General features: G+C 48.2%; 1 protein-coding gene across 1 annotated transcript in view; it reads right to left on the bottom strand.

The window, feature by feature from the left end:
• epb41l4b (erythrocyte membrane protein band 4.1 like 4B) overlaps positions 1-10,000 on the bottom strand; it is a 27,621-nt gene that overhangs the window by 4,110 nt on the left and 13,511 nt on the right. The window contains exons 2-16 of the mRNA XM_060066069.1: positions 9,402-9,506; positions 9,237-9,279; positions 8,649-8,727; positions 8,279-8,323; positions 7,289-7,341; positions 6,865-6,985; positions 6,003-6,090; positions 5,712-5,800; positions 5,551-5,620; positions 5,197-5,366; positions 3,786-3,898; positions 2,873-2,903; positions 2,423-2,456; positions 2,214-2,317; positions 362-504 (exon numbers count right to left, since the gene is read on the bottom strand). Coding sequence (XP_059922052.1) covers positions 362-504; positions 2,214-2,317; positions 2,423-2,456; positions 2,873-2,903; positions 3,786-3,898; positions 5,197-5,366; positions 5,551-5,620; positions 5,712-5,800; positions 6,003-6,090; positions 6,865-6,985; positions 7,289-7,341; positions 8,279-8,323; positions 8,649-8,727; positions 9,237-9,279; positions 9,402-9,506 — 1,288 coding nt within the window. The remainder of the gene's footprint in view (positions 1-361; positions 505-2,213; positions 2,318-2,422; positions 2,457-2,872; positions 2,904-3,785; positions 3,899-5,196; positions 5,367-5,550; positions 5,621-5,711; positions 5,801-6,002; positions 6,091-6,864; positions 6,986-7,288; positions 7,342-8,278; positions 8,324-8,648; positions 8,728-9,236; positions 9,280-9,401; positions 9,507-10,000) is intronic.

Here is a 10,000-nt window from a genome sequence, read left to right as displayed (position 1 = left end):
GAAGTGCTGACTAGCATGGGAAGCCCAGCAGATGGCCTGGGTGGGGGGGGGGGGGGGGGGGGGGGTGCGAGGATTACAGAGTTCCTCACCTTTATACTAGTACCGATGATTTAGCTTCGAACTTTTCTCTGTATTCACAAAAGAAAAAACTTTCTTCGTAAAATAAAGGTTAATGATAAAAGTATTTCACATTTAATAAAGCCTATTTATATTGGTGTTTAGAACTGTTTATTTTTGCAGCCACGGATTTTTAAGAGCGTTTTGATTTCTAAATCATCAATATGTAACCAACAAGACAACACAAGTGCTGTTGATACGGTTTACAGAGACACTACCTCGCCCGTGTGTGCGTGTACTCAACTGGTGTTGCTGTGTGTGTGGCAGAGCGTGTCCTGGCTGTGTGTGTGTCGCCGGTGGTGATGCTGGTGGATCTTCCCAGCATACGGCGCCTCGTTCTCCTCCACGCTGAACTGGTGGTCTGAGTCAGGACCGCTGAGAGGAAAACTGAAGACGGCACACGAACGCACAGTCATAACAAACTCACGCCCCCCCTCCCCGCAGGCTCCTCCCCCGTCTCCATTGCTACGCGCTGAATCACACTCGTCTCTAACCTAATGTCAATTTTTGAGTGATAAACTATTTTACTTCCTGATCAGAGGATCCAAGATACATGTACATTCTTCTTCAGTCTTTCTAATTTCAAATGAAAACTGACAGAAATAAAGAATAGAAGAAACCACACGGCTATTTTGCGCTTTAATTATTGTCGTAAGAGTGCAGGATGAATGACATCCAAATTAATTTACAGTTGTGTTCATGTTTAAGACAGGTTGACATGGCTTTAAGGCATACTGTGATTGGAGTAAACATTTCAAAGCTGAGAAGACCCTCTGCATCATACAGATAGAACCTGATGTAAACAAACGGCTGACTGCAAACGGTTACTACATTCTGACAAAACATCTGGAGGAAGAGAAAATGAATCCTTGCACGCATGAAAACACCTCGTAAAAATTGGTGATCTACACATGGTTTTTAACCTCACCTGCATAAGTTACTACTACTGATATCAGCACACAAGTGTCCTCAAGCAGACGAGAGCACATTATTGGAACATAGCCACATAGCACAAATTATCGCTTTACATTCAAGAGTCCTGCATTCAATCCCAGTTTCATGACGGATTTGTGTGAATTTGGTGATTTTCCTCTATCTCGCTCAACACAAATACAAATGCCTGTTGGAAACTTGCCCATTCCTATAAAAAGAATGATTTGCACCCACATATTAAAACTATTCCAGCGAGGACAAAGACAATTATTACACAAGCAATAAGGAAAAGGTGAAATTATAATACTTCCTATATTGGCCTCTATTTTGCCCCCCACTAAAAAAACGCTTTATTTTGGAGGATGTGACACAAGAGATGTGGATGACCATGATGACCATGATGACAATTGATCACCACGATGATGATGATGTCCCTGCAGATGAAATCTCCATTGATTTAGAGTCCAGCAACAAAGCTTCTCTCTTTGGGGTGTTTTCTTTTGTTTTGTCTTTGGAAACAGCTGGACTCCAAGCAAGCCCAGGTCAAAGGTCAAAGTGCGGTCATGACCTTATCCCTGTAAACCACACTGATGGACCCTGGAAAGGCGCCACTGGTTCGCTCAGGCATGGCTTGGGCGCGAGATGGAGGAAGAGGATGATGAGGATGAAGATGACTATGGCCGCTCCCCTCCTCCTCCTCAAAGAGGCTTTCACTTGGAGCCCTGAACATGACAGGAGATGAATGAATGAATTCTCATACAGTCAGGCTGACAAACAGACACAGAAGGAGACAGACAGACAGACAGACAGAGAGACAATACGGCAAGCATGACAACACAAAGACAGGCAAACACAGAAACGCAGCTGGACATGTGAGCCCTAGCCCGGGTGTGTGAGAGGCGGACTGCAGAGTGCTCCTGCAGCGGGCATCAGGGAGCGGGAGAGGGCAGGCGTCTCTATAAATAGACAGCTGACCTCCAGCGGCCCCATCTCCAGACCCCCATTGGACAGATGGTGGGTCAACAAAAAACTCAAACCCCAAGATACATCCATTTGCCATTTTAAATACTGCTCGGTGAAACCCTGCTTCCCCCCAGGGTTATAGTATATCTGTGGGGGTGTATGAGGATTGGTGATGATGTTCATGGAGGGGAGCCCCTTACCTGTGGGGTGGCGTGAGCCCCGAGTGCTGCAGGTAGATGGGGGGGCTGAGAGCAGGCTGGGGGGCGTTCCAGGCCTCATGACCCAAAGGAATGTTACGCTGGTACTGGAGAGAGGGGGGGGGGGGGCAGATTGATTAAAAAGGTAATAAAGATGATTCATGGCACTCTTTTTTTTAATGACATCATTGCGGGCGATCGTGGCATCTTACCGGATGGATGCTTGGGTCAGGGCTAGCTTGGGAGCTAGGGGAAAAGAGAGCAATATTATCCTCACAGTTAATGGTAAATTGGCACACAACTTGATTATATAGTGGCTATCACGACGGATGGGGACCCAATGACTCACTTGACGAACTGATTTGGACCTGTGTGTGTGTGTGTGTGTGTGTGTGTGTGTGTGTGTGTGTGTGTGTGTGTGTGTGTATATAATTAAAAAGGTACCAAGTGTTCTCGTAAGCAAACCCGCCAGAGACAAAAGGAATCCACCAGTCGGAAGAGATGTCTCTAACTAGCAGCTATTTGAGGAGGCTGTTCAGAGGGTGGGAAGGAGCTTCTTGGATTTCCTCGAATGTAATTGTTTTATTTTTAGGAAGTAGGGGTTTAAGAGCAGTCCTCCAGTGTGTGCATGTGGAGCCGCAGGCTGGGTCAAGTGGACTCACCCGATGTGCAGCGGCTTGGCGGGGGACACGCCTGCAGACGACCCGACCCAGAGGAGTTGGAGGCAGGAGAGAAGGAGGTCATTTGACATGCGAGTGTGGTCTCAATTACCTTTGGTGTTCAGAGCCTTATGAGTCAACGGCCTTAAGCCCTGAGCCCTTGGCCCTCAGCCCACAGACAGGTCTACTGTTTGAGGCCGAGTTCCCGCTCTCGCTCTGCGACCCCAGGACATGGCTGCTTGGACAATCCCTTGGGTGTCAGTGCACAGACCTCGACTCCCTGGAGTCTAAGCAGTCTGCACACGACTGGAAGGCATTTTATTTATTGTTTTGTCGCACACAGCAGGAGGACCGTGGCTGTCAAAAGGCCCAATGTGTGGGCCCAAAATAGCCCAGACGGCGGGGGAGGAGGGACAGCGCGTGAGCGTCCGGCCCCAGTGGTGATTCAGAGTACTACAACAACATGCTCTGCACCAGCCTTACCCCAGGTGCCTCAGCTTCAGTGTCTGCTGTAATGGCAACTATACACTACCTTCACTCAATGTACCTTCCACCACACATGAACCACACACTGCTTATTTCAGTTCATGCTCCTCGTCATGCCATGTTATGAAATCTATTAGAAGGGTCAGAATGAGGTCTTAGCGATTGTCTGCAGGGGGGACAGAGTGAGAGCGGTTAAGTAGGCCACCAAACCAAACGTATGATGCTTTATGTATCATTGAATTATCCTTAGTACACATAGACAGTAAGAAACATGTTAACGTTTCATTTTAGATTGGGTTGTCGTTTAAAACCAATTCGATTTTTTTTTCTTTTTCTAAATGTATATCAAATATTTTTTGGTGGCATTTGAAGACTTCAAGGATCTCCCACTAATCTGTGCCAATATCCATATGGGGTGACCCTGACCGACCTTTGCCCCCCAGGGAGTGTGTTCTGGAGGGGTATCGTTTGCTGGGTCGCCTTTCAAAGGTGCTTGCCCTCCTCATTCGACTGCCATGAGTGGCCTGGTACTCCGTCTTCCCACTGAGACGGACGGACAAACAGAGAGACAGGGTGAGAGAGGAGAGAGCCAGACAAAGAGACACACATAGAATGTGAAAAGGTCAAAGCCATGCCTGTTGGAACTGAGGTGTCAACGTGACAACGGCCTTAAAGCGATACCCTCATCCTCATCACAGATGCACTGTACAGAGATAAGTCTCTGTTCTGTATGATGATAAAGGTTTCCTTTAGAGCTAATTACCAAGGAATGCTTTTGGTCTGGTTTGCCCTTCTACAGCAATAGGTATTTTTTTTATTGATTTGTTTATTTAGCAGGGACAATGCACAGCTCATTAGCAGTACCAGAGTTAGCTATAAGCTCATTTTCATCTGAAGTCCCTGGGCAGGAAACAGAGGATAACATCTCTGTCAAAAGGGAAACCTAACACTGAAGTATAAAAACAATAACACGCAATTTTACAACAGTAAAACACAACAACACAATACGAACAATAAAATCACAATATTAGGACAGCACAACAACAACACCAGCAACAACAGCACAACAAGAAAACAGGACATCACAACATTAAGACAACAGTCTATGCATGATGGATACATGCTTGGATCAACTTCAGCCATTATTTCATCTTACATTTAAAACCAGCAAAGGTGTTCCACTCTCTTATCTCGCCACTCTCTTATCTCGTTCTCCTTCCATTGTCTGAGGGGTATGAACCCCTCTTCTCACGTTGAATAAGACTATGTACTAATGGCTGTTACCATAGCAACTGATGTCCTGTAGAATGCCCCAAAATAAATAACACTGCCACAACCTAATTGTATTTTTTTGATACTTGGTGTTGATTTACAGTATTGCCAAAATCAAACGTAGACACTGAACAGTTAACAACCATGCAATACATCAGGCCACGGCTTGCATGTGGTCTAGATAGAGGTGCTATCTATACATGTCTATTGATTGACACACGAGGCTGATTTGAGAATGTGCGCAGCCATGCAGCCGCCACTCACACGCGCCTTTTGGACAGAGCAGGCTGCAAGGTCTGGCTTTATTCTCATCCCAGATAATAGTTTGACAAGAACAACATCAAGAGAACATTTCTGTCACCATAGGAACAAACCCGTGTAACCATAGATACACTGTAACCATAGCTACTTGCTCTTTTGTTTTACATGACACACAATTCCCCCTATGCACAAGAGGCACCGCAAGGCCAGATCTACCGTCTTAGCCAGCAGCTGCACCCTCCCCCCGCGGGGCCGGGGCCACTCAGGACAGGGTGGGTCTGGGAGGGGGGCGTCCTCTGGGCTCTAACCTGAATCGGAAGCGCGAGCCCAGCCGTGTGAAGTCACTCTGGCTGGCCTGGCCCGTGGCTGGCTGGCGCAGCCGGAAGAAGGCGTGGCTCTCCACCGCACACTTCCACAAGTGCTTACAGTTTTTAGAGCTGTCCAACTGGAACACAAACGTGTGCTCCTGCTCCCGGCCCTAAAAACACACACACACACACACACACACACACACACACACACGCACGCACACACACACACACACGCACGCACACACACACACGCACACACACACCAACGGCTGCAGGTCTGGGCTGAACAGGAGTGTTCTTCTATGGTGTTGCTTGTATGCAGGCGCCCCCCACTCCCCCACAGACACCTACCTGGTCGTCATCCTCCACCACCACCAGGGTGAGCCGACTCTTTTTGAAATCCAGACGGGTGATCTTGGGCCTGGGGGTAGGAAGGCCACAAACACTCAGCATTCAGAGGCCATCAACACATGAATGAGGACGTTTCCATTGCACAGCAGAGAAACTGGTACCAGAAGAAAAGGCCGATCTTGCTGGAGCCCTCGAACACCAGGATGCCTGTTGGCGTGAGGCCCAGGGCGTACTCCCCTCCGTCGCGACCCTGAGGACACGACCGGGCGGCGTGTTTGAAGAACAAGACAAACAAACAGACATCACGTCAGACCTCACAGCCTCTCCTGGCAGAGAGCACACAGCACACAGAGAACAGAAGCTAGAGTTTACACAGAGGAGAGCAGAGACGCACTGTGGCACTGGTGTGGTGTGAAATCATGGTGGTGATACTGACAGACGGGAACACCAACCTTGACAAAGTGCATATCCACGCCGTATAGCTCCAGCCATTTGCATTTGTTGAGGAAGCAAATCTCAGCCTGCGACGGGCTCTTCCCTCTGGGGGGGGGGGGGGGGGGGGGGGGGGGGCACAAAAGGAGGGTTGGGTTTTTTTCACAATCTCCAAATCTGGTTTTCCCTCTGTGCGTGTGACAGTGCTCATGCCTTTTATTATTATCTAAACAAAAAACAGACATCGTAATGGCCGCTTTAATTACAACGGAGCGGATGAGTTCGGGGATGATCAGTCACAAGGAACAAACCCCCGGTGGACAACTGCCTCCCCACCCGTCTCACCTCCTCCTAGGGTTCAGCAGGAGGGAGGGCTCTGTGTGTGTGTTCGTGTATGCAACCCCTTGCTCACTGGATGGGGTTGGGCCTTAGCGTAGGTGTGCAAGCAATTTCATCAGATATGGCAGCCATCAGACTACAGGGGGTGGGCTTAAATACTGACGGGATTCAATCAAGACCCGTACAACGATGATCCCTATAATCCTTCACACAGGGTCAGAGAGAGGGAGAGAGAGAGCGGGAACAGCGGTACACCGGACGGGGAGCCGTGTAGCCCGAGAACAGTAGCGGTGGAGCAGTCGTCCGCTTCCCCGACCAACCATCCCATATTTCACCAGAGCAGATGTTCATCGTGCTCCAACGATGAGAGCCATGGCACGGCCTACTCACAGGCTGCTCTCACAGAGCACCAGACTAATTGTCATAATGACCGGGGGGTGTCGAGCGAGGAAAAGCTAACGTCCTCCAGGTCTTTGTCTCACCAAGAGAGACACCCGACCCGAGCTCAATAGATTTCCTCCACCGATGACCACGCCCTCTCACCTCAGCTCCACCCATTTGTTGAAGATGTCCGCCTCCATGTCCTCACTCTGTTTGGGAGTAAAACGAAACTCCGACACCAGCTCGGGAGAGTGCTCCGACGGATCACAGTCTCCGAGCTCACCTGGGAGAGGACACACACACACACACACACACACACACACACACACACACACACACACACACACACACACACACACACACACACACACACACACACACACACACACACACACACACACACACACACACACACACACGAGAAGAGGGTATGAGGGAAAGGACTAAGAGTAAAACCTGTTGTGTGGAGGGAGTGGGATGTGTCAACAAGGTTATTTTCCCTTTTCAAAGCATTAACATTTCAATCCACCACCTTGCAATCACCCATTAGTTCACAACGTAGACGGAGGCAATGGAGCATACTCACTTTCTAGACAAAAGGCCCCCAACTCAACGGAGACGTCATAGGGACATTTCAACCTGGTGAAAGAAAACGACACCTCGGTGTTGAAAGGCTCTGCAAACGCACACATAAATAATCTCATAAACATCCACAAAGGCATGTTTTCCTAATTGGAAACATGCTCCTCTTATTATGCAAGTGAAAACTGTTTGGTCAGGGTGTATGTGCTTGTGTGTGTACATGGAAATACTGCACGTGTGTGCATGTGTGCGTGCGTGCGCAAGAAGTAGGGAGAGCTGCTCTTTTCCTAAAAATAAGAAGCCCTCTGCCGTCCTGATCTCGGCTTCATAATGGAGCCTGACTCAGGGGAAGAGTGGCCCAGATAAAGACTGAGCATCTGAGTCCCCATTCTCCCTGCTATGTGTGTTGGTGCGGGTGTGTGCGGCGGGTGTGTGCAGTTGAGGGTGTGGAGGAGGCAGAGTCCAGTTTACACAAGCACCTCAAACGCGGGTGACTTGGCATAGAGAATGAGTGACTATTTAATATTACTAATCTCTGTGAATGTAAAATCAAGCTCATGATCGATATTTGTTTCTCAAGTAAATAAAGTTTAAATGAGGTTAATGCTAGTGGCCAAGATATTATACTAATGTCGATAGGGCAATCATGACGCACTAGTGGCATTGGGTTAAATGCAGAGAAAGAATTTCCCCCTAAAAAGGGATGAATAAAGGACTTGTCCTTGTCCTTGTTGTATAAACTACATGGCCGTTTACCAGGTCAGAGAAAGAGGACAACCTTGCCCGGTGTGTGTGTGTTATTATTTAACCGGAACATTGCCTATTGCTCCTATTCTTATTTGTGTGTGCGTGTTTGTTCGGTGTTTGTTCGGTGTGTGTGTGTGTGTGTGTGTGTGTGTGTGTGTGTGTGTGTGTGTGTGTGTGTGTGTGTGTGTGTGTGTTTTCACAAACACACGCACACGCGTGACAAATGGACATGTCAAAGACCACTTACTTGCCAGACAGGATGTCTTGTCGCAGCTGCAGCACAAACAGATACCTGAGAGAGAGCAGGAGAGGTCACACAGATGAATGAGAGACCCATACTAATAAATAGATTGAGGCATCAGTAGCTTTTCTTCCCAATCATAAAGAAACACAAAAGACCTTCCTTATCCGCTGTGTGGCCGTCTGGCCTTGATTACGAGTCGCACAGGGGAACTGGCTAATTAGCTCTGCTGCCCATTGGACCTTCTTTAATGAGCTGGGGTGAACCCGCGTGTGTGTGTGTGTGTGTGTGTGTGTGTGTGTGTGTGTGTGTGTGTGTGTGTGTGTGTGTGTGTGTGTGTGTGTGTGTGCTTGTGTGTTGGTTCGTGTCTGGTTACCTGGTGAATTCCTCATGCAGGTTATTTGGCTCTGAAGAGTAAAACTTAACTCTGAAGAAGAGTCTGTACGGAGGGCCATCTAGAGAGTAGAAATGTAAAGCGTTACCCGAGACATAACATACACAAGTGAGTAGGAGGAACGTGACAATGACCCCGAGAATAACAAGTACATTAACTGAATTGTAACTTAACAATGGCAGGGCTACACAAAGACTTAAGGACTGCGGTGTACCACTACTTTGTGCGTCCTGCCTCCATGTTATGCACTGCCCTTTTAAGAGTCAGTAAAATACATACTTGGCTCGGGATCGCGTTTGGTGTGAACGCATCTTTATTGTGTTTGGAACTATGCCTACCACGTACCTATGGAGCTTATTACACGTAGAAGAAGGATTCAGCCTGAAGCCATTCATCCTGCAGTCAGCAGCCCAAAGCCAACAAGGCAAATACGGCCAGGGCAGCTAATGCTCATGCTAATCACCGTGTCAACATTTGATAATAATAATAAGCCACCTGCTAACAACGCACCTGCCTCACATGTGCAAATGTAAAATAATGTGTGTGTGTGTGTGTGTGTGTGTGTCTCACCTCGTATCTGTTTCTTTATGAGTTTGGACATATCTAGCCAGTGCTGAAAGAACAGAGATGAAAGAGAGTGAGTGAAATAGATGACTAGCTCTATCTCGAAGCTAAAGCGTGAAACGTTTAAGTGCTGGACTCATTATGCCGATATGCAAACACGTTGTCACTCACTGAAACCTGCTCAGAGTCCATGTACTGCAGCCCAAAGTAGTCGGCCTCCACCAGGTCCAAATGATATATGATCTGGTCAAACAGCTCCTGGCCCTTTGACTTGCTCTGCAACAAAAGAACCAGGGAGGTGGGCTGGGTCTGCTGCGACTACAACGCGTGGGTGTGTGCGTGTGCATGTGTGTGTGTGTGTGTGTGTGTGTACATGACTGCTGCATCTGGGTCAAAGTGAAAGGGACAAGGCCGGTCTCCTGAGGGACAGACCCTCATTCAGGCCTTTTGAAATACACACACACACACCTCGATAACTTTCCTTCAGCAACGATGTGTTCTAACCTATATCCATGTAGACCGAATGACACACCAGGGTCTGTGAATGCATGTGCGTGGCAGCAGGGTGTGTGTGTGTGGGGGTTGGAGTGCCGGAGAGGTGGCGGCCTTGTACTTTGACTTGTGATTAAGGGGGGTGGCTGCTTCTAGCCTATACTGTCCTGATCAAAACACACAGCCCTGGTCATCGGACCTAAACACGGCAGAGCCAAAGCCACAGACACAAACGTCAGACCCGTCAAGGTTCACATCATGGAGATTATACACATTAT

The sequence above is a fragment of the Gadus macrocephalus genome, chromosome 11 (assembly GCF_031168955.1).
Source record: "Gadus macrocephalus chromosome 11, ASM3116895v1".
Classification (NCBI taxonomy): domain Eukaryota; kingdom Metazoa; phylum Chordata; class Actinopteri; order Gadiformes; family Gadidae; genus Gadus; species Gadus macrocephalus.
Note: the sequence above shows the minus strand (reverse complement) of the source record. Positions and strands in the feature narration are given on the sequence as shown.